This window comes from Magnolia sinica, chromosome 15 (genome assembly GCF_029962835.1).
Source record: "Magnolia sinica isolate HGM2019 chromosome 15, MsV1, whole genome shotgun sequence".
Classification (NCBI taxonomy): domain Eukaryota; kingdom Viridiplantae; phylum Streptophyta; class Magnoliopsida; order Magnoliales; family Magnoliaceae; genus Magnolia; species Magnolia sinica.
The window spans coordinates 17,901,831-17,927,131 of NC_080587.1; the positions used below are offsets into that span (position 1 = coordinate 17,901,831).

At 41.0% G+C, this 25,301-nt stretch overlaps 2 protein-coding genes and 1 pseudogene across 2 annotated transcripts; 2 read left to right on the top strand and 1 right to left on the bottom strand.

Moving 5' to 3' along the window:
• Positions 1-768: 768 nt before the first annotated feature.
• LOC131226833 (DNA topoisomerase 3-alpha-like) lies at positions 769-15,081 on the bottom strand (annotated as a pseudogene).
• Positions 15,082-15,337: 256 nt separating this feature from the next.
• LOC131226834 (putative invertase inhibitor) lies at positions 15,338-20,486 on the top strand. The gene is made up of 2 exons (XM_058222555.1): positions 15,338-15,403; positions 20,109-20,486. The coding sequence occupies exons 1-2, from the start codon at positions 15,338-15,340 to the stop codon at positions 20,484-20,486; spliced, it is 444 nt and encodes a 147-aa protein (XP_058078538.1).
• Positions 20,487-23,223: 2,737 nt separating this feature from the next.
• Positions 23,224-23,559, top strand: LOC131226835 (putative invertase inhibitor). The gene has a single exon (XM_058222556.1). It carries the CDS (start codon positions 23,224-23,226, stop codon positions 23,557-23,559), a length of 336 nt encoding a protein of 111 aa, XP_058078539.1.
• The last annotated feature ends 1,742 nt before the right edge of the window (positions 23,560-25,301 follow it).

Consider the following 25,301-nt stretch of genomic DNA (forward strand, 5'->3'; position numbering starts at 1 on the left):
TATTCTTGAGCTTCACAGAATAAATCCATTTACTGCCAATTAATTGGTGGTCAGGAGGTCGAGTAACAATGTCCCACGTATGGTTATCATCCAATGCTGCAAGTTCTTCTGCCATAGCCTTCTTCCAACAATCATGACTGGCTGCCTGATGGTATGAAGTAGGAATAGATACAGTATCCAGGGTAGTATTCATGGCAGACATAGAGTATATCAAGTGATCAGGTTGTCGATGTACACAAGAGGAACAACGTATCAGGGTGGGTTCTAGATCAGCAACAGGTACAGTAGGGAGAGTAATAGGTGGAAGATTGGTCTATGGCCGTCGTGAGTAAACCTGTAATGGACAAGGGAGAGTACTCGAGGTAAAAGGAATGTCAGGAAAGGTGATAAGACCAGGAGAGTTTGGTGCGTGCAAAGGAGAAACAGATGAATGAAAGGCAATATGCTCAAAAAAAACAACATGTCATGATACCCGAACACGATGAGAGACCTGATCATAACATCGCAAAACCCTTCCGAGTTTCTCCAAAGATCAAGTACATATATTTGACTGATTTTAGAAATAGTTTGTTACGTTCACGTGATGCCAGGTGAACATAACATACACGACCAAAAACACGAAATGTAGAATATGTAGAAAGAGAACTGGTGAGAACAAAGTAGGGAGATTTATTATTCAGAACTATGGTTGGCAACCGATTAATCAAGTAGACTGAATGCACATCATAACTTCAGCCCAGAAGGAACAAGGAACACTCATAGCTATCATTAAGGTATTGGCAGTTTCAACAATATGGCGATTTTTGCGTTCAGCCACCCCATCTGTTGTGGAGTATCAGAACAGGTGATCTGATGAGTAATCTCTGATACCATGACCAATCCTTCGACAATACGCACACCAATCTGAGCGATGACATGTCCTACTTTGTTACAGCCGCGACAAATCAAAGCAGTGGAACCTCGGTTCGGTGCATATGTGGATACAGTTAGTGCCAGGTCAGATGGTCCCTGAGATGTCCCCTGAGAGAGGACCTGCAGTCGTTGTTCCTCGGCCAATAAATCATTAATAACCGAATTCATTGAAGGAGTGGGGCTACGGTTCAGAAGAGCAGCCCTGCAATGCTCAAATTCCGGACACAGTTTCATAAGAAACTGTCTAACTTGCGCACTCTCGCACATTGTGTGGAATATTTTAAAGTCATTTGGGAATTCTGGATCCATCATAGTCATCTCTGTCCAAATTGTAACCATTGTAGAGTAGAAAATTTGAATACTTTTGTCATCCTGAGTAAGGTGAACCAGATCTTGTTCCAGGCGGTATAACCGAGCCGCATTACTCTGTTGATATATTATCTGGAGATGATCCCACATAGCCTTAGCAGTGCGATGTGGCGTGAGGCCAACAGCTATTGTTCGATCGACCGAATCAAAATCCAGGTAATAATCCGTCCATTTTTCATTTCCCAATCAGCCATTTTGTCGGCATCGGTGGAAGCGGGGATAGTAACAGATCCATCAATTAATCCCCACAAACCACCACCCTTGAGAAAACTCTGAAAGTGGATGGCCCATAGATTGTAGTTGGTGTCATCGAAACTACATCGTGGGGTCTATACGGGAGTCTTTTTCCATAGGTTGGAAGTGAGATAAACCATGCCAAGGAAGAAGTTACCTTGCAGCAGGAGGGCCGGTTGTATAAACAGAAACAAAACAGCAATAGCACCAGAGGCAGGGATTGTGCACAATACAGAGGCAGGAGCGTGCGCAGAGGGTGATCAGATGAGGCAGGGACTTGTGCAGCAGGTCGTGCGCAGTAGAGGGTGATCGGATGAGGCAGAGGACGTGATCGGACGGGACAACAAGGCGTGATCGGACGTGACAGGATGCACGCGGATGTGATCGAACAGCGGGGCGTGATCGGACAACGGGGGTGTGATCGGACGGGCCTAGGAATAGTCAGACAGAGGTCGGACAGAGATTGAGGATGATCGGACGTGAAGCAGGGGCATGCGCAGGGCCAGATGCAGGGCCGGATGCAGCAATAGCAGGGCTGGACAGGGCTATTGCTCTGATACCATGTAAACAAGGAAAAACAATGAAGACTTTGAGGAAAATGATTCTCCTTTGCTTTTTCTGTATTTGAGACAACCCTGAAGGGTTGAATTTATAGAGTTCTACAATGACTATACAGGGTAAAATGATAAATACAAAATCTCCTATTTATACATTGTCTATCTATAGAATCGGCTATACAAGGCAAGGCATGTGGCCTATCTAACAGAGTGGACAGCTGGAGGTGGTAAATGAAGGGTGGAAGAAAAGCTTAAAGGGGGCTTCTCAAGGTGGGACCATGTAATCAGACTTCAAACAGTTTGACTCCAATGATGTGGTCTTGAATCCAAAATCCCGGGCAATCCCAAAATCCAGGCAAGGGCACTGATGATCTCCCTCCCTCTGGAGATGCATGACACCTCCTAAGAGGCTCTTCGAGAATTAGAATATCCAAATAAACAGTTAGGAAACTAACTTGGGTTTAAAAGAGGGCAACATTTATATATATATGGGAAAAGGTACTATGCGCTCGAGATGAGAGGTCGAGCGCATAGTACCTTTTCTCATATATATATATATAACAGAGTTGTGGAAATTTGATTTCTGCGGCTCCAATACATATATAAAACCCTAGGTTTCTATGTTTGTGTGTGTGTATGTGTGTTCCACATTAGAGAAACTCTGAATTACAAATAATAATAATGAAATTTTATTATTATTATTTTTTTATAAAAAAAAAAAAAAGAATGAAAGTACCTGTGGCATGGAAATTGGATTTCCACACCATAGATATTCAGAAAAATTAAAGTGGTGCCGACCCCAGCTTATGGCAAGGCTGGGTCCCATACCTATTTGGCTTATTTGGATTGGCTTGTAAAGATTCTAGAATACTTCTGGCTGGGTACTAGTCCTATTGGATGAGAGGTTTTCCTAATTGTGGTTAATACATGCAATGATCATGGTTACAAGTCAAGAGTAGCTTAGTTCGATTCGGTTAGGCGATCTCAACATTTTATATTTAGGTGGGTGTCTACAATACCCATACCAGCAAGCACAGATGGACACACTTCATCCATTCCACGTGGACATATCAATGCATGCAAACAAGTATAAATGGGAAATATGAAAGAACACAATAAAGGAAAGATTTCTAATAAGTCTCTAAAGCAATGACAAGTACCAGATTTGTTGGTGAGAAACGAGTGTTTGCATCTTTAGTAGCATAGAGCCGATCAAGTAGCTTTTTTATGTGATCGTGCATCGTTGCATCAGTGCCAATACCGGCCTAGAGAAACAGGGAAAAGGAGAGATACACATACATTAGCAAACTATTGTAAATGATGAATAAGAAGTTTATAAACAAATGAATATTAGAAAAATACACATAATAATAGAGTTGATAAGAAGTATATCCTAAGCCATGAGGGAGAATGTACCGTACTCACAATCTTACCTTGTCCATACAACTTAGCAGATCGGATTCACTTAAAAGAGGGGGTGGTCTTGTAACACCTGAATCAAGAGTTAATGTCGTTGGAACAAACTGCATATCACAACAATCTGAAAATATCAGATTTTGCTTCAGCTTCCTTAACTATTCTATCAAGAAATGAATATGTTGCTTAAATGCATAATGACCGCACAGCCTTATGAACCTAGGCACATCTTATGACACTGTTAAAACATTACATAATCCACAATAATGAGTTTTGAAACTGAAATTAAAATGCTTCCATAGAGACGATAAATTACTTCCCCACCAACATAGACTGCAACTTAACCATCTCACAAACTTTTTTAAGTTTCCACCAAATAAGGTAAGAGTGCCTACAAGTCTATGAGGGGGAAAAGGAAAAAAGGCATAGATGGATAAGTCAATGGGCCCCAACAATTTGAACCCGCCAATCAGCCAGTTCAAACTAAATTACAAAGTAATAGGTTCAGGAAATGTGTTGCACTTTAATCAAAAGAACCCGTGTTACATTCTTTTTTTTTTAAATTCGATCGTCATTTATACTATCAGGTCATGCACACAGGTTTTGGCCAAAATGAGGGAGCTATGTTCCAACTCCAAGTGGTAACTTGTTGGACATTTGATTTCATTGGAAAGGAGCCAAAAAATAAAATTGAAAAAGGATAGCATTATGTAAACTTGGAAATAATAGTTCGATACCATGCAAAAACTGAGTGCTCTACCTTAAGGGAAATTGATACGGACATCATGCGCACACGTGCACGCACGCCACCCCCCCTACGCACGTATGTACGAAGGAGGGCCCCGCCGTCGATCTGGCTCGATGATGACGTCCAGGGAGGGCCTCCTAGTTAGAAGACGAAGTTTGGTTCAAAAGAGTGGGCCCGATAGTCAAGTAAAGCCCATCATAGGATCTCATGATCGTGGCCCACTAGTTGGATTGATCTCATACTTTAGGTCTTGCTTATTGATATTATTTAGAACATCATGAACGCTTTAGATTTTTTTTGTTTGGTTTTTATTTTAGTTTACTTCATCGCTAACTAATAGGTTGCGCACATGGCGTAAGTTTTTGGATATAGGGTTTTCCTACAAATAGGCACCCCTTGTAGCTTTTTTGATTCATTGAAGATTAATAAAAATTATGCGTTTTCCTACTCTCTGAATTGTGAAGCCTAATTGGGTGCGAAGCCCCCCCTTCATCGAAGGGTTAACTACCGTGGTGCGAAACCACATCTATCCCGATTCGCCCCCATCCATCGCCATCTCTACTACCCATCTTCTACCATCCCTTCTTCTCATCTCACCCCATCATCTACACTTCGAATTAATCATCTATTGCAGCAATTCTCCTCCCCACATCAGAATTTCAGAATCTGGGTTGAAACTTCGACGGAGCACCATGCATAAACCGTACATCGGATCAAGCAGGGATTTGAGGGTTTTAGAGTTCATCCCTGGTCGTCCAGGGCTAAGGTGGCCTTTTTTCTGAATAGTGGGCCCCACACACGTGCGGCCGGGATCACACGCACGTGCGTCTGGGCCATTGTTGTTGTCCACTCGTGCGGTACTTCTCTGGTTCGTTTCTCTCCTTTCTTTCACTCTGCTTTCACCCAAAATCCCTAAACCTAACCCTAAATTACTCAAATCTCCAATTTTATACCATTTTTCTTACCCTAGGGTTCTCCGAATTGGAATTTCTGAATCCCTTGGATTAGGGACTGATTACTATGCATGTGTGGATGATTATTTCTTATCTTTGAGTATCGTTTGTTTCATAATTTTTATTGATCTAGCCCTATCATGTGTAGGCCTGGACCCGCATAAATTCCCTTTAATTGAATGTTTGGACTTTCATGTGGGATATGGAATTTGTGTAATTGTTTCTGAACTAACGTGATCTTAAGCCTGAAATCTCACATATCATATTTAATTTTCATGTCTTGCATCAGAAATAATATTTATAATAATAATAATAATAATAATAATAATAATAAAACATGAAGTGACAGTGTGACACTGCTAAAAAAACATCAAGATAAATGCTCATGATGAAGATGAGACCATTAAAATAAATCAACTCTCCACTTATCCAAATTAATGTAAATATATGAAGGCATAGATTGAAAACTAACCTGTTGACCGAAGGTGTAATTCGGGATCATTGAACCACCCCAAGATTCAAATCTATATACATCCAAGTAATTTTTCTGGAAAACATACAAAAGGAGAAATCAATTAACAAAAACATAGAATAGCCTCAAGGTTTTCTCATAAATGAATTGCAAACTGTTCATCTGGATGAATTTATATCCAGTGTAACTAACAGCATTAGCAGCATGCCTAGAAATTTTAGGCCACCTGCACCTCGTGCAACCTGAAAAATGTTGTGAGGTACCCTTATGGATGCCTCGGAAACGGTGGGAATTTTTGACACCCATTGAATTCCTTTCCCCATTTATTTTAGATCGAAGTTTTGATTGATGAAAAAATACCCTCCCAAATTTCTTAGCTTTATCATAACCTCAAGGATCTTCTTCTTGATTTCTTTCTTCTATTGGTGTTTTAAGCACTACACTGTACTTCTTAAAAGCAATTTGAGTTTCCGTTTGTACCTTCATAATAACAGTTTGGACCGTGGAACGGTAAGGGCCACATGGCCAAGTATTGTGTAATACCTCCAAAAATTTTAATCTTATTGAAAAAATAAAAATGACATGACGAGCATGGTACAACACACGGAATACAAGCTTCTTAGGCACAACTCACAAGGGAGAGTAGATGTCAATACTCAACGACAGTACAAGAGTAAGATTTACTGCAATTCTATATCGTTATTAAAATTGATGAGGATTAAATAAATAAATAAGCAATAGAATGCTTACTGCTACTATCACACGCCCAGAGGAAGAAAATAATTTGCCTGCAATGTCAATTTCGACAGTAGTTTCAGCCCCTACAGCTGGCTGTGAGACACAGGCAAGGAAGTGGCGAACAACCAGCTCATACAACCTCTGATGACAATTACAAAAGAGATTTAGTGCTCCATGAAAGCATAGGAGCCATGCACCCTTCCACTGGTTAACAAGAAACATAACCTTCGAAGGAAACGAATACCGTCTAGAAGAACCATATGATCCTTAACACAAGGATATGTGTAGTACCCTCACCTTGACCTTGAGTATTGACCAGTCAATCCATTGTTTGGCGATCCATGCCATTCATCTGATGGGCCCATTGCAGTTAGACCATGTCCTACAAACCAATCCTAACAATTCAATCAATGGCCTGAAAATAAATGATGAGGAACAAAAGCAGCAGCTCTCCACATTCGACAGGAAAAGAAGCCAAAGATTGGGTTGCTGTATCTGCTATCCTCCAATTGGGCCATTGGGGAGATTTATGGAGCATGGTATGATAGGGGCCATTAGATCACATATTTACTAGTCTGGAAAACCAAGCCATGGGACCCACTTGTACAAATTGACGGCTTGAGGATATTGTACATATTTCCAGGCACAGGATTATGCAAGTCCTACACATATTGTGAACATCGTCACCATAGCCTTCTCCCAGCTATTTGGTGCTGTCATAGAGTATAAACACACATGTCGAGTTCAAATATGGACTGCTAAGCTATGGTCCTAGCATTGTGTAATTGGTGTATCAGTATGCCATCCAGCCCATCCAGAAAATAGCCCCACCATGAAGACCACCTGGTGCAAAAATCAAGGCGATCCAGTCATCAGGTGGGCAACAATGTAGGAAATAATGGATGGCCGCCGCGGGTCTGACCTAAGGTACATGTGTGAACCACCTGATGAGTGGATTGGCCTAATTTATGCGCCAAGTGATCTTCATGGTAGGGCCAACCTTTTGGAAAGGTAGGATGTCATATGCGCAAGACATGTCGGCAATGATGCGCCAGCTGGACCGTAACTCAGCAGTCCAACTCACTATATTTGAGAACTCTACATATATACATGCATGCACAAAACATTTAATGAAAACGGTTGCACTTTACCTACATTGTGGTCTTGGCTCCATCCAGATTCTCCAGCAGAAAATTTTGTTGGATGAATGGGTGTGTGTGCTTTGTCATCATGCCCACCACTACCAGGGTTTCTCCACAGCCCTGCATCAGGATCCAGAAGCCGTTGCGCATACGAACCCCATGAAGGATGCCCTTGTTGTTCCCGCACAATTGCCTGCATAAAACTAGCCCAGATGATGATTTGATTTGTTGAAAGAAAATGCAGAATCATTCAGAAGAAAGATCAGTTCTCCAGCAGAAAAATGCTGTACCGAGAAATGAGCCACTGCCCCAATGTTGAATGGGCTAAAAGAGATTAATTCAACAACATTAAAATTGCAGAAAGTTTGGTTAAAACTCATAAATTACCAATGGTTTAATGCATAGATCTAAATGTAATCATAAAGAAAGCAGATAGCAAGAGACATAAGGAATCACAGGGTCCTGATGGATCAGGATTAGGATGTCAACTGATGCAGCCCGTCACTACAGGTGGGGCCCATGGTTCAGTGATCGAGCACTCTAAACCCCGGAACCCTCATGCCAATTTTCTTCCTTATGCTTTCTGTTGATTATCTTCCATTGTCTCTGGGACATTTCTGAAGTAATTTGCTCACCATCTTATTGATGCAAACCCTAAGTCAGAGTTTTTTTGGCAGTTTGAATACAGCGTTTCTTGGATTCTCTGATATCTTGCTCTGTGCTTGATTGCTTATTCATGAATAGCTAGCTTCCTATCCATATTTGTTCTTGAGGGATCCTAGTCACTGGAAGACTCGGCCGATTGTTCTCAGGTGGCTGTTTTCCCCTTCTTCCCATCATAGCTTTGGGCCCTGTATCTGGTCCTAGTTTTAGGTGCTATGTTTAGGTTTTTCCATTTGTCGTTAGCATAGATTTGGGCCTATCTACTTCGTTTGACCTTTACTCTCTCAGACTTGTACTTCTTGTATATTTACCTCCCTCTCTCAAATTCTGCTACCTTGTAGGGCCTGTTCAGATTGTGGGAAAAGAAAAGAAAAGGGTTTTACATTGTTTGGACCTTTTGTGTTGTTTGGATAGCAACAGGAAATAGTGGATTCCATTAGTAATCAGTAGTCTTTTCCATAGTCAAATTCTTATGCACAAGATACGAGGTGACCATTGTGAGAGGATAGGAGATTTTCAATTGCAATCCAAACAAGTCACAAAAAAAATAAATTAATTAATTAAATAAAATGGAATCCACAAGAATCCATGTTTCAATAGCGCATATGGAATCCATAGGAATCCATCATTAGATAATCATTAAACGCTTTCTTTTCTTTTCTTCTATTTTCTTTTCCCACAAACCAAACAAGTATCCTTTGTTCTATTTCATATGGAATTAAACATAATAAATACGGTATAACAGTAGTCGCACTGTATGCATCACCAACAATCCAGAACATTTTATTAGAAGCCAACAACTATTTTATCAGCAGCCAACCACTAACTGATAACCAGAAGAGCAATGTAATTGCGTACCAAGGAATCAGGTTGATTACATTGCTGCAAACCAAGTTGAAGATTAATTTTTATTACAAGTAGATGACCACCTAGTAGCAATTACATAACCATCACAAAGTTCATTACTCAGATTGTATGCATCAATTATTAAGTTGCTTGATAGTTTGATTTATGGTTTATATGGACGCGTGCTAAGGATAAACATTATCTCAATAAATGACCGTCTAGTTGATTTTCAGTTGTATGCTAATATTTTTTGATGGATGATTACCTAAACAAAGAAGAAATATCATCATATGTTTGCTTGAATTTTTTGAAACCAAGAGAGGATTAAGTAGAATTCACAAACAAGTATATTCTGACAACTTGCAACATCAATGGGTTGTTTTTTTTTCCTTTTTTTAATTAATTTGAATGGCACTTGCAACATTACTGTCAATAAGATATTCCATACAAACATGCAAATCCATGTTCCCTGAGTAGCAGTTAGTATCTATATGAGGATAACTGATGAATCCACCTTGGTAAGCAAATATAAATGTAACTAAGATATCAAATACGAACATGCAAATCCGTGTTCACTGAAAAGCAGTCAGTCTCTGTACGAGGATAACTGATGAATCCACTTTGATAAAGATCTTCTGCCACCTGGGCAAAAGAATTAAAACAAAATCATACTCAAGCATTTAATTGAAGACTATCCCATGTACCATTTGAACAAGCATCCAAGCTTGCAACGTAGACAAGCCCATGAGAATACAATAAGAAAGTAACTCATTATAAAAGCTCGATGAATTCTTTTGAGATTTCCTTTTTATGTGAAAACGAAAGAAAAAGAAAATTCACTTAAATAATGAAAATGGAGATTGCATTGATGGATGAATATATTATAGACAGAAAGCATTGAGAGACCAAATGAAAGATAAGGAAATAGAGAACAAGCGAAAGAAAACTCATCGTTTCCCTAGCCATTCCATTTCTATCACCATAATTTGGTAACTAATACTGCAATACAGTTCAATGATTCGGGTCTATTTCGTACGTCTGGAACGAAACAAAATATAGACTAACGCATCTATGTTTTACAATTTACAAGTGTCTTTGAAGTTTTATGTGATCATCATGTACTACTCAAACTGAAAGGGAAATTTTACAGAATAGTTATAAGACCAGCAATGCTTTATGAGATAGAATGTTCGGCAATCTAGGAATAACATGTTCACAGGATGAGCGTAGCTAAAATGAGGATGTTGAGATGTATGGGTGCAAAGACGAGGAAGGATAGAACTAGAAATGAATGCATTCGAGGGAATTTAGGAATAGCACCAACAGGTAATAAGATGAGGGGAAGTAGACTTGGATTGGTCATGTAAAACAGACATCAAAAACCACGTCAGTTAGAAAGAGTTGGTACAGGTTGAAGGCTCTAAAAGGGCAAGGGGAAGGCCCAAAAGGACGTGGATGGAGGTAGTAAGAAAAGACTTGATGACCTATGGTCTAATTGAAGGTATGGCACTTGATAGAGTGGAATGGCGGAACAGAATTAATGTGGCCAACCCTAACTAATTGGGGTAAAGGCTTAGATGATGATGATGATCTATGTACTACAGGCAGCACATGTGCCAACCCAGCACGTGTCTGGGACATCCAAGCCTCACCAGAGGTGGGTCCTGCTGTTAAGAATATTTTGACCAGGCTGGTCCACTTATTAGGGAACCCACACTGCTACTGAATCTGGACCACTAACAGGTTTCCTTAAAATGTCAATTCCTTTTGTACATGGGCGGCCCTATGGCTAGCAAACCTCAATAGTACAATGGACATATGGAGGGATAATGGATGGTATTGTAAGTGCAGACACAATAACAGAACACAGCTATGAGCTATCAAACCATGGAAGCAACCCCCCACTCGACACCTTCATAGTGTGTTCAGAACTCATCCGGAAGTACCGGGACACTCGTTTTTGGAGCTCAATAGTACTCAATGGATATGGGGGATACTTAAGTTTCTCCTGATTTCTCACTTTAGTGACCTGAAATAACCTACACAGCAGATAGATTAGATTTCACTTCAAATGCCCACACATTTTATGAGAAACCTAATGACTTCTTGGATTATAAAAAATGAGACAGGCAATTTAGCATCAAGTTCAAGTGTATGACTTAACAGTTACAGTGGGTTCTTCAACACACATTTCATAAATTATGACAGCACAAGTGTAGTCGAACAAATGCCCACGCCTGTTAAAAAAAACATGAAAATTGATACAAAGCTATGGGTGTTAAAAAACTTAAAACAGAAAAAATATTAATAGTAATAGTAACTGAATGTGCCAAAAGCCCCGAAAGTATTACATCCAATTGAAGGTGGCAGTTCCATCATCTGAGGTATGAGAACAATTGATTGTCCAGAACTCTTCAGGCTCGTGCGCCTGTATTTCCCAGTACCTTTCCACGACAAACCCAACTGTTGGGAACTACAGAAGACAAGAACATGAAGTTCAGCTAACTTATCAATACATCCCTAAATAAATTGAGCAGGTGAAAGAGCCACAAGGCATATCATTTTAGTTACTTCAAATATTTTTGTTAAAGGGCGCAGGAGGTGTCCCACCTGACAAGGACCATAGCTTAGAACAAGATTCCTATCACCTGCAACAAAATCTAGAACAAATGCATCATTCAAAAGCATTGTCTGAAACCTAGTGAAGGAGGCACCAATAGGTCAATTTCCTGCAGATGATTTAAAATTAAATTAGAACGTAGAAAACCAGCTTATGAAATCCAAGGCCAAAAAAAAAAAAACCTTTTCATTAAAACAGTAGGGAAAAAGTGGAGGATTTTCATATTGAGAATTCTGTCTCATCTCCAGGCATCAACAACCACAGAAAGAGGGAGGGGGAAAAGGGTTAAGATGATTCTACAAGAGATAAGACCACTACTTTCGATAATAAGATCTCAAATCCTATTCAAGAGTATGACTTGAATCCTAGAATTCTACAAGAGATGAGACCATTAATGAGAGTAAGATCTCAAATTCTATTCAAGAGCATGATTTGAATCTTACTCTTCCCACGCATAAAAATTTGGCAAGTGTCCGCAAGATCTGGGCAACTCATCAAGTTCTCCACCATGTATGCAAAGTGGCCCAAAAAAAGGTACGTCTGCTAATCATATGGACCACCAAACATGTATGGAAATATGGACAGTTAAAAAAATAGACCAAATGTCCACACTCAAATGAACACGCATGACCCACCTGATGACCGAATGGGACTGATTTTTGGGCCACATCACATATACAGTGGGCCAACCTGAGCAGCTTGGATATCACATAGACCTGACGTGTGAACATGTGTACAGAGAGGAATCAAAAACCTACTGCAAGCAGGCATAGTAGGGATCAGTTCTACGGATAAAAGAAATTTAAGCAATTATGATAGTTCCATCTCCCAAGTAGTACAAGGATACCAGAGAACTTTAAAAGAAAGGGCAAGTAAGAACTATCTTTTAAAATGAAGCAATCACCTGCCTAGCATCCACTGCATCCGCAAACAGTTCATTTGGGCGAACAAGATTCTGCACAGACTCATGGATTTCCCTGACATTCCCACAATCAAAGATGTAAGACTTGGATTACAAATGCACTGTGGATTTGCAGAAGAAACATATACCACAGCCAGCCATCCAGACCTGTCAATCAATGCAGAGAACGAAGCCCTCCATATGTCTAGATGACGATTTGCAGCTGTACAGACCTCTACCACTTCAAATGCAATATTCTCACCTTCCCAATCGCAACCAAGCCACAATACAAGCCACTGACACTGCCTGGCTTCATCCTCCATAGTCCTCTTGATGTCCAACTTGTCCTGTATTTTCCAGGAATCCAACAAAGAACACGCCTCTCAAAAGAAAGAAAATGGTTCATGATCTGGACCATACGCTGGGTGCATCCCACCACGGGCCACGCAAGTCAAACAGTGTCAAACCGGTGGGCCTTTTTGGCTTCAAACCCGATCAATGCCAACATCTTTTGATGCCATCAATTTATAGCCCATTGAATGATGGTTAAGATCGTCCAATCATTGAGCTTTTCTACCATGGCAGATCCATGGCGGAACGCACCCAATGAATGGCCAGATCATGCACTACTGGTTTATTATGAGATGCCAGCTAAAACTAAATTCAACCAATTGATAATCACCAAAGTCTACAAATATTATTTTTTTTGAAGGATCACAAAATTTATATTAAAAGAAGAAAAAGATACAAAAAGAGCGGGGCCGCTGAGGAAGCGTACCACCTAAGATCCAAGGAAAAGAAAATTACAGCCCTTTAGATTATCTACATTTGCGGCCCACTCTAAGATTAATTGTTTTGCTCTACGCACTAAGAGCTCGACCGATTTGGAATCATTTCTGAAACATCTTCCATTTCTTTCTTCCCATACAGCCCACCAAACAGCCAGAAAAGCTATTCTCCAAATTGAAGTTCTTCACTTTACTAGGCTGACATCGTCCACCAAACATCTTCCAAAGTCTACAAATATAATTCCATCTTAACTGAATTGCACAAGTAATGATTTTTTTCAAGAGGAAATGCAGTGCAAAGAAGAACCATTCAAAAACAAATGCAGTGCCCCGACAAATTGCCGTAGTTTTCATTCTGGCCTGCATGGAGCCACCTTACAATTATCCAGACCACTCATCCTGTGAGACTCCATAGGGGATGGACAATGCTGCAAATGCTCCAGCCATCGGACGGTCAGCCTGCAAGTGGATGATCAATAGAAGAACATCCAACAGGCCACACACAAGGCGAAATAGCCTGCCTATCAGATGGACCATATCAGTCCAGTGACCATCCATGGCGGACCCCACCAGGTGAGCAATTTGGATCATGGAAAGATGGGCACCACTTCTATGGAATGCTGCACAAATGATAACGCAGAGCATTGTATAACACCTCTCTTGTCAAACAGTAGTTGGGGGTCGACGGACTTATATTTTTGTTTTAAACCATTAATTCACAAGCCAACAATCAGATAGCTAGAGATTGCCTGACAGGAACCCTTTTTGCAGCAGTATCTATCCACAGCAGGGACCACAAGATGAACGGTCTGGATTGTGAAGAACAACGTGCCTCGTCCATACAAGATAATAGACCATTGGTTTTATTTTGTTTTAAACCATTCATTCATCAATCCAACGATCAGATAGCAAGAGATTGTCTGACAGGAACTATTTTCACAGCATCATATGCCCATGGTGGGGACCACATGATGAACGGTCCAGATCACAGGACGATGGGCCTCACCCAACATACATGCTGCCAGCCCCAACTGAAATGCTGCTGGCTCGGGGCAAGGATCCAACATTTCCTTCGACTCAAATCATTACTCGAATAATTTACCCCCTGTAGCATCTCTAATTTACAATCGTGCCCTAGGAATTTCCAAAAAAGAAAAAAACAGGGGAACAGTCAGTCGAGACAGACCGACATGCGGGACGTTCTTGCGGACAGGTGCGGAGTAGAGGTCGGCGGGATCGCAGGAATGCCACTTGCGGTAGCGGTCGTCGAAGTCGAGCTCCATGAGGTGGCCGGTGACGGAGGTGACGAGCATGCGGCAGGGCTCGGACCGGATCGTGTAGTCGAACTCGAAGATGCGGTTGTAGCGGGACCGTCCATCTCGGGTGCGGAGACCGTGGTTGCGAGAGAGGATCACAGCCACTGCCTTGGCGACGGACGGCTTCTCGGCCAAGTTCAGGACGCGGATGGGGCGACCGCCGGACATGACGCGCGACGGACAGAAGGACACTCTCTCTCTCTCTCTCTCTCTCTCTCTCTACTGACAGGGGATATTTTGGAGGGAAAATTAGAAAGGGGGGATTGATATTTACCGCCAGACTACCTGATCAATATACCCTCTACTTTTATTTTTATAATAAAAGAGTAGAACGGGAAGGGGAGACATTGGATCCTCTTGATGCTAATATATGGTCGCTGGAATAATAATGGGCACCCTGCTTATGACAAGTCACCCTCCCATGCCAAAGTTACATCAGGCACTCATGATCGAGTAGGATTAACTTTGTGTGCATACATTTTACTATGTGTAGGGTTAATATGTATATCCTTTTGTTGCTTGTTGCGTGTATGGGCTTGTTGCGTGTATGGCAATGAATTTGCCTTACAGTCGCATATTACATAAGGAATCATCCTTAGGATATTCGGAGTTATCCTCGATAATTCTTGACCAAGATCTTGGGGAGCTAATCCTCTTCATACATGAAGGAGATCTCACGGTGGTCAGCTTCCAAAGAGGTCGTCTCCTTGTGGTCGGCTTATAAGGAGGTTTGCAGTCGACCACTGATGTCGGCCCCTAAGTCGGCTTGGTCGAGGTCTTATAGACCAAGCCAAACTGTTGGTAATGGTCGGGGCCTATTCTTGGGGCCAAGTTGGTACCCAAAGTCATTCGTTGATCGCGATAACAAGACGTCGCCCAAGGCCGAGGTAACTGCTAGTGGTTGGTGTTTGAGTTGTCCATAGAGGTCATGCTCGACAATTGGGGTGAGCTCATTCTGTTTTCCATGCTTTATGTTCTTTCTCAACCGGGTTGAACAATCATTTTCATAAGTCGTGAATTGATGCCATTGCAAACATAGCTAAACCCAAATCTCAACACAGTTGTTATCTAGCCGCTTAGTTTGAGCTACTCAACTCAATCGCTTTCATAAGCACTTAGATGAGTCACATCTAACTTATTCAAGTTGCACAACCTTAGTGGGGAATGACCATACTCATTCCTCAAAGGACCCCGTCTTGAACCTAGTTCAAGGCAATGTGTGAGTAATAAAATAATCACAACAATTCCATAATCACACATCTCATCTTGCTCGCGGTCACTACGCCAAGGCGGTTGATGTGTGAGATTGACAACCCCTGCCCGATGACATGTCTTAACCCACATCTTACATAGAAGGACGAGGTGGATGTGTGTGCTAGCAATATGTCCACAAAAAGAATTATCAATATACAAATATTTGAATACCAATAATTTAACGAATAGACAATGCCAAAATGTCCATGTCACAAAATAACATCCTACGAAAACCTAGACTCCATGTGAGTCTGAAAAGGATCTCAAGCAATCGACTTAGTTAGCAGATCAGCAATCATCTCACTAGTGGGTATATGCGTTAGGACAATATTTTTCTTCACCATTATATCTCGAGCATGGTGATAACATATCTAAATGTGTTGTGACTTGCCATGATATTTGTGATCCTTTGCATAAATAGCAGTCATGCTATCACAATACACCATGACATTGTCATTAGCATGCAGTATACATTTCAAATATCGAAGGAACCTTCTCAACCATATAGCTTCTTGAATGGCAGAGCAACCCGTAATATACTCCGACTCTATGGTAGAAAGTGCTATACAAGACTGCTTCTTACAACTTTAAGAGATGGCCTCACCATTGAGCATGTACACGTATCCAGAAGTAGATTTGTGCTCATTCAAATCGCTACCACAGTATACATCATTGTGTCTTCATATGCGAAGATATGACCTCTATAGCATAGCATGTAATTTGTGGTCCCACGTAGGTATCGAAATATCCTCTTGACAGCTGTCCAATAAGCTAGTCTTAGATTACTTTGATAACTTACTTGCAAAACTGATGTATGGTCAAGTGCATATCATGGCATACATCAAATTGCCAATCGCACCAACACATAAAAATTGTATAATTTTAGTTTGTTTCTTTTTTGCATCCGTCTTAGGGCAGATATTTAGACAAAGTCCATAACCTTTGTCGACAAGAGTGTCAATAGGCTTGCAGCCATGCATTTGGAAGCATTTGTGCACTGTCTTAATATGCTTTTGTCTAAAAAATCACTCTTATCCATGATTCACTTATGTCACACTAATGGAGACAATTCAGAGGATGAGCATTGCCTTTGTAACACCTGAGCCAAACGACGCATGACCCTAGGGCGTCCACCAGCAGAGCCGCCCCAAGACCGTTCTAGGTATACTACATGGGGAAGTGTGCAAAGCCCTAGAAACTAAGGATGAACAGGGTTGAACGGCCACTTTCACAAATCGTGAATGGATGTCATCGCAAACATAGCTACACCCAAGTAAGACCGAACCCGAAGCAAACTTCGAGGGTTGGCTCTCCCAAAAACCACCTCGACAGACCAAAATAGATCTAGACCACTCAATCATAGTTCCATTAGGTCTGAAATTGTAGATGATCATCTACCTCACTAGGCTTGAGGCCCATCGCAGTGGCAAACCAAGAAAGTTCCTAGAATCATACAACTTGGGCCAAAAGTTAAAACACTTTACACGCAAAATCTCCTGAGCAAAATTTTGAAACTTATGTGAAATAGGTTACCAGCTCTTTTACAAATTTACGACTTTTCGACCATCGGATTACGACCAAACTCGAGGCACGAGTTAAGGATATTTCCCCGCTCGCATCCATATAATCGAGTCATCGATCGATCACCGATGACCTCCATCGCAAGTGGGGTCCCCATGGTTGATCAAAGCATCTAATCTCTACCCGATTGTGACCAATCATATATTTTATGGTGGGGCACCTGCCCCTTAGTGCAGATGAGCCAACAGGCCCCCAAAGGGACCTTGTGGGACAAAAAAAAAAAAGCCCGCCAAGGGCAAGTTTAGTAGAAAAGATGTCCCCAGGGTTATTTGTGCACAAATCTCAGACTATAAAAAGCCTGTAAATTCACTCCCTCACTCCTATACGAAATTTTAATTGCAAACATGGAGAGTGAGTAGGGATAGAGGGAGAAAGAAACATTCGGTGGAGCTGATTTGGGAGATTTTTCCGCCACAACTAGCAGCTACATAGCTTACGACCGTGTCGTGCTATAGGAAACAACCCAACGACAAGAAAGAGGTAACTATCGAAGGCTCCTCATGGTTTGAGCCTTATAGGCTAATTGCATACCCTCTTGCAAGCTAAACTTACTGGTGTAGGGCACCGACACGCTGATCTACAGACCTTAACCTCAAGAGCGGCAAGATTATTTAAAAAAAAATGACGAACCACTTATAGGTTCAAACCATTACCCTTAGGTTACCGATTATCGAACCCATATTGCAATTAATGGTATGTGTAGTGAGTAGATGTTTGCATGCTAATCAGTGTATATTTGTTCAATTAATTGCTTTCGATAATTTTCAAAATTTGCGTAATGTAGCTTGAACATCTAATTGCATGTCATAATAGAGAGAAATTACTTAAATTTCTTGTTCATGCTCCATATTATTCTCCTACATACACGCCTAATTTTGCCTTTTCACATGTGAATTGTGATAATTTGGGTAGTACGCTTGCATGTTCGATAAATTGCCTAAATCAAGTAAAACCCTCATGATTTATTGTTTTGTATTCCTTACTATTCTTACGACGAGTAAAACATGCAGTGTACTAATTGATTGTGGCTAATTGGTTAATCTGGTTAGCTGACAAACCATAAAACTTGGAAGGATAGCCCTACTTAGGGTGGCTGCCTCAGGCTAGTCTGACTAACCTAGGTTGAACACAGACAAATCAACAATAGTTGGACGACACAGGATAATTGCAGAGTTCACCCGAGTCAACCGAACTAGTCTACTAGCTGACCAACTATGTGTGTCTATCATGTATGACCACGCCCGCTTGAATCTGAAGCACCCTGCACCCCAAAGAGGCCTACTCATGACCATTAGTGTTATGATCCCCGAGCCTCGGGGAGGCGGGTATGGTGGTATGAGATACTATGTTCACGTTGTTGGCCTATATTAGGGTGACGAGCCTCCTTATAGTGACTGCGAGCAATTTAATTCATAATATTTCCCATCATATGAGTTCATCTGGGAGTGACGAACCCAGACAGATTAAGGATAGTAGGCACGGGGCCGTTACGGGCACCCTTGGGCCTAGTGATCGGGTTAGGGACATCGATAAAACAGAGGTGTTTCGGCTTCCCCAATCTTGTTGGATGAATGTAACTTGAATAAAATACTCGGATAACATGATCACTCGTCGCATTGCATTAGTACAGGTTGTAGCAATTTAGGCATTGTGGTCGTGTGATAGAGTGTTGGTATTTACGAATGAGGCGTCGAAGTCGCTATGAGGGAGTGTTGAATTGTGAGGACATGCACCATCTCATAATAACATGCACATGCATTAACAAGAGTATATATGAATTGAATGTTTAAGTTGTTTTATCATTATCTGTGCTCATGGAATTGATAACATTCGTAACTTAATGCTAATGGAACCATTGAGTTGATCACTCACTCCCACTCTAAGACAATGTTTTAAAATATCAACCAGACTCTATCATAAATGAAGGTACCCCGGAGTCCGACACATTAGAGGAGGCATCCGTGGACTCCAAGGAGGAGTTTTTATATTTATAGCTGTTGGGTGGGCCACTATAGGTTGCTTTAGGGGCAGCGATAGATTTTGAGTTTAGACATTTTGCATTTTAGAACCGTATGTATTTTTGCTGGGATACGGTCCCATACACTAGACATACACATCTTCTCGATTAGTCATACTTTAAGTTAGAATTTGCATCCATTTCAGTGCACGTCGCGTGATCCATCTTACATTCCTCAAATGCTATTATGCCAAGTAAAATAAACCATACAATCTGCTTCCACAATGCATAAGTGATACCCGGAATATGAGGAGTCGAGTATTCACTCGGCACCTGAGATTCAGGGTGTTACAACCTTATACACCTTCTCTAATGATGTGGTCTCCCTAAATCATATATAAATATAATTTTTAAGCCTTTCGCCTAATATGGGTTGACACACCTGATGGTTGGGAATTTTACATGAACATTACGGTGTGGCCCACCCGAGGATGGACCCCATAATCTCTTGACATATTTGCACTCGGGGAGTGTCATTTTTAAGCTTGATAGATGTGTTTTATCATATACTAAGAGAGTTGGTGGAGAATTTAATCATTGGATATAGGGCTATGTTTCATTGATTCAAACTATTTATACAGTGGGATCTTGTTGGCCTGGCTAACATCTCTCTCGATCTAACATTGCGCAATGCTACGGACACACATGCATTCATTTCTCACTTGTTGGAAAATGCCACCGACCCTGCTATGAAGAAATGGCTTAACAGTTGCCAGAAAAATTACGACTATGCGCTTGCTGGGATCAGAGATACATTCAGGGACATTGCTTCTAAGGATTATGAGAGTATGATTTTCACTGTTGATATCGTTGGTGCTCAAGCTCTAATATGCGAACATTCGTTCGGAGAGAAGGGTCATAAATCCCCATTGAATCACAGAAATAACGACCTGAATCGTCTTTCTAACATCGTTGGGGCCATTGCATCTATCCTTATGCCACCGGAACGGGATGATTGATTTCCTTCACTCAAAGTTGCTCGAGTTCTCTTCAATAAAATAAATATGTTTGCTTATCTTTAATGAAGATTGTTACAATGTGATGTTCATTGTTTCACCGTAAAGTCGTGGAAACGAAATCGGTTTTCAACGGTTTCAATTTGTGAAACCCACACATTTCTCCTTCTTCTGATGTGACGTTTGGGTTTTTGTATTTATATTTTGATTCCTTTCAATCCAACAGGATGTATAGAAAACTCTTACAAAGGTTGTGGGAGTTGGGAGAATCGCTTATCTCATTTTCAAAGTGGCAACTGGGAAAAAAGATTTCGGCCTTTTCTCTGATGTTGGGTCCAGTGTAGTGAATATTTTTAGGCATGCGGACAGTTTCTAAACATCTTTGGCTCGTAAGGCCAGTCTAAGATCTGTTCAAGCCCGGCCTGCAAAGGAAAACACAGGCTTGAGTCTTACCCCAGCCTGTGATAGGTTGAGATAAATAGGCGAGAGTGTGACCAGCAAAGTAAAACCAGGCCTGAGTCTGGCCTAGACAAAAAGGTCCAAGTGCAGCCCGCAAAGTAAAGCCCACTCTTGAGTCTGGCCCAAAAAGCAAAACCCACTCCTGATCTGGTCCAAGCCTGTGACAGGCCTAGAAAAATAGGCTCTTGCGTACCCTGCAACGTAAAACCCAGCCCTGATCTCTCTCACGCCGAACCAATGCCTGCAAAGTAAAACTCGGGCCCATCTGGCCTGGGCTGTGATAGGAGAATACAAGCAGGCTCGAACCTAGCTAGCACAGTAAAACCCCAGCCAGAGTCTAGCTTAGGCTCATGATCGGCCTAGACAAATAGACCTAAGCCTGAGTCATGACTATGGATGGCCTGAGCCCAAGGCCAGGTCCAGACACCCTCTATCGTGCAAAATCTTGGTTGTTCCTTTGGCCTGCCTAGTCACATGTGATAGTGATTTTTCTTTTTTTAAAACCTATGCAGCCTCAACAAAGCCCAATTAATAAATGGACTTAATCTTTAGACCTGGGTCAGGACCTCGGGTCTAGTATTTTAGTCCAAGCCTAGATTGAAGTGGGCCAAAACCTGAGAGACCAGCCTACCCATTGATAACCCTAGTTGCCCATGTAGCCAATTTAAATAAGCAATGTGTTGGAAGAGAGGAGTACACAAGAAAATTTTCAATTGAACTAATGTTATCTTCTTGGTGTAAATTTTGGGTGTGCACCATATGCAATTGGATCAATAATCTTAAAAATCTAGTTTGTCCAGCCCACTGATTTGTGTTTAATTAACAGCCTGGAAAGAGATTAACGAGGAGGATCTGAAGGGGAGAGATTAGAAAAGATCTCTCCATTAGAAAAAAACCTAATTACTAGATAAGATATTGTGTCCAAGCACCACAATGATGAATGAATGCGCCCAAAGGCCCTAATACACCTGTAAGAGATGGGACTAATTACATGATGATTAATTCCATGCTTTGTTTGTAATACCGTGGTTAAATTGAATAGATATACCCACCATCATTTGAAATTATTGAAAGTAACGTACCTGTTATGTCTAAACTATTCATTTGTTTTGTAACCTCATTTTATGGCATAGGCCAAAAAATGAGGTGGATCCAGAACTCATGTGGCCCCAAAGAAGTTTTCATCGGTAAGTATTCCATCCCCATCGCTTTCTATGGTGGGGTCCACTTGAGCTTTAGATTTACCTATTTTTTGGCCCGCTCTAAAATGATCTCGAAAAATGGGTGGACAATAAGCAATGTGTTGGAAGAGAGGAGTACACAAGAAAATTTTCAATTGAACTAAGAAGAGTTTATTCATGTATATATAACAAAACATGCTTTATTGTGTTTATGTATCAGGGCCTCTGATCCCAACCTCTGATGTTTTTCAGGAAAAAAAGATTGATTAGTGAGGAGGATATGAAGGGGAGAGATTAGAGACGATCTCTCCATTAGATAAAAATCCTAATTACAAGATAAGATATGGTGTCCTATAGAAGCACCACAATGGGGAATGAATGGGCCCGGATACACATAAGAGATTATTAATTACAAGACTTTCTTCCAAACACTCAAATGCTACCGTATAAGATACCCATAGTATTTCTTTGGAACTAATCAAGACTCCTTGCATGGAGTTTCGCAAGGTGGTGAATTCTGTACACCTGAAGTGGTAAGTCGATCCACGTTGGAGCAACATGACACTACCTCACTGGTGGGGTCCATATTTCCTAAGTTGATATCAGTAAGTTCCATGTCTTGGCATGGAAAAACTGCACCGCAATCAAAATGGACTGCAAACTTGTAAATTTGGCCATGGAAAAAGATATGCATAAACTTACAGTTGGGGGAAATTGACATTTTTTTTTTCTTTGGACAAGTTGTCTGGTTCCAAGCATTAGATCCTTGACCGTCAATAATTCCTCCACCACTCACTGTCAACCCGTCCAAGTGTATGAACTTTATCCAACTATCATAAGTAAATGCAACAAGGTTTGGGAGAGCCTTCACTAGTCCCTTTATCACAACTTCAGGAGATGATTCCTGATGGCATGGCCCAGTAAATGTAATGGGGCCGAGTAAGAACTCTCCATCAGGTACCATGAAGCTCGTTCTACAACCAGCATAGGAACATGCATTTTCCCATGCAGCTAAGAAAGCCTGTATCCACACCTTGGATTCTGATCCTCGAACAGCAACCGCAGATCTTGTTGGCCTAGCTAACATTTCTCTCGATCTAATGTCCCGAAATGCTACGGACACTCATGAATACATATCTCGGTTGCTCGAAAATGCAACAGACCCCGCCATGAAGAAATGGCTTAACAGTTGCCTTAAGAGCTACGGTTATGCGCTTTCTGGGATCTCAGATGCATTCAGGGACTACGCTTCTAAGGTTTATGAGAATATCGATTTCACTATTCAGATTGTTGGTGCTCAAGCTCTAATATGCGAACATTCGTTCGGAGAGAAGGGTCATAAATCTCCGTTGAGTCACAGAAATAACAACCTGAATCGTCTTTCTAACATCGTTGGGGCCATTGCATCTATCATTAACTCGCCAGAATATGATTAATTTCCTTCACTCAAAGTTGCTCGAGTTCTCTTCAATAAAAAATAAATAAATATGTTTGCTTATCTTTAATGAAGATTGTTACAATGTGATGTTTATTGTTTCACTGTAAAGTCATGGAAATGAAATCATTTTTCAATGGTTTCAATTTGTGAAAACACATCTGTCCATGATCTCTCCCTGACCCAAATGCAGCCCGCAAAGTAGAACTTGGGCCCATCTGGCCTGGGCTGTGATAGGACAAATTCAAGCAGGCCTAAGCCCAGGCCGCACAATAAAACCCCAGCCTGAGTCCAGCTTAGGCCCGTGATCAGCCTCGACAAATAGGCCCAAGCCTGAGTCATGACTGTGGATGGCCGGGTCCCCCAAGCCCGAAAACCCTCTATTCTGCAAAATCTAGGCTGTTCCTTTGTCCTGCCCCCAATCATACATGATATTGATGGACTGGGCTGATGGGATGTTAGAAGCAGCTCAAGCCTGGCTCAATTAATAAACGTGATTATTCTATAGGCCTGGGTCAGGACCTCGGGTCTAGTATTTCAGCCAATGCCTAGATTGATGTGGGTCAAACCCAAGGGGCCAGCCTACCTATCAATGGCCCAAGTTGCTCATGTAGCTAATTTAAAGAAGGAATACAGTGGAAAAGAGGAGAGTCTGCTAGTAATTGGTGTATCAGCCAGAATTTTCATCTTGAACCCTTGTGAGAAAATGCATGTAGTATCATTCACGATTCCAAGAATACAGTATTCTGGAAAATCTAGTTTGTGCAGCACATTGATTTGTGTTTAATGAACAGATTGGAAAGAGATTGATTAACGAGAAGGATCTGAAGGAGAGAGATTAGAAAAAACCTAATTACAGATATTGTGTCCAAGCACTGCAATGATGAATGAATGAGCCCAGAGGCCTGAATACATCAACAAGAGATATATAAGACTAATTACATGGCGCTCTTCCAAACACTTGAAATGCTACCCATGTAGATACACTCGGTATTTCTTTGGAACTAATCAAGACTCCTTGCATGGAAATTCACAAGGTGGTGGATTTTGTACACCTGAAGTGGTTGGTCGATTGACATGAGAGCAGCAGGACGTTACTTTAATGGTAGGGTCCATAGGCCCTAAGTTGATATCAGTAAATTGCATGTCCTGGCATGGAACAGCCGAACTGCAGTTAAGCTCGACTGCATACTCTTTTGAAAAAGTGCCGGTGATGTTTTTGTATGTAACATGGCTGATCTTAACTCGTGATCAGGGCTGCACAAGTTCACAAACAAAGAAAAAAAAAAAAACACATGAGATTGGAAGGTGTGGATTAACTGTTTGATTGCAAGTTGCAAAGTTGTTATTTTAAATTCAACAAGAAGCTCTTAGAATCGTTGGATTTGATTTGGTTTATTACTGTGAAGCAATATGGTTTTGTGAAGCAAATGATTCCAGCAGCCTAGATTCGGTGGCAAATATGACATGTGTAATTATTTTTATTTATTTGCTGGGCAGTTGGACCTTAAAATTGATAACAATAGTATATTTTTGTGTGCACTTGTGTGAAAACCAGATTAGATAATATTTTGTTAATAAAATTAAGACTAGATGTGGGTTTTCCACTCTCTCTCTCTATATTTTTTTTCAAAATTTCATAATACTAAAGCCAAGGAGAAAACTCAAATTTTCACGTGGAATAATAAAATGGATAAATGATCCAATAGAATCAATTTGTTCAATCAACACAGTAAATCATGA

Bases quoted from the DNA above. Each gene is read 5' to 3' on its own strand.
- LOC131226834 (XM_058222555.1), top strand. From the start codon at position 15,338: ATGAAGGAGATCTCACGGTGGTCAGCTTCCAAAGAGGTCGTCTCCTTG. The intron at 15,404-20,108 runs GTTTGCAGTCGA...CTATTTATACAG, and splicing joins TGTGGTCGGCTTATAAGGAG to TGGGATCTTGTTGGCCTGGC.
- LOC131226835 (XM_058222556.1), top strand. From the start codon at position 23,224: ATGTCCCGAAATGCTACGGACACTCATGAATACATATCTCGGTTGCTC.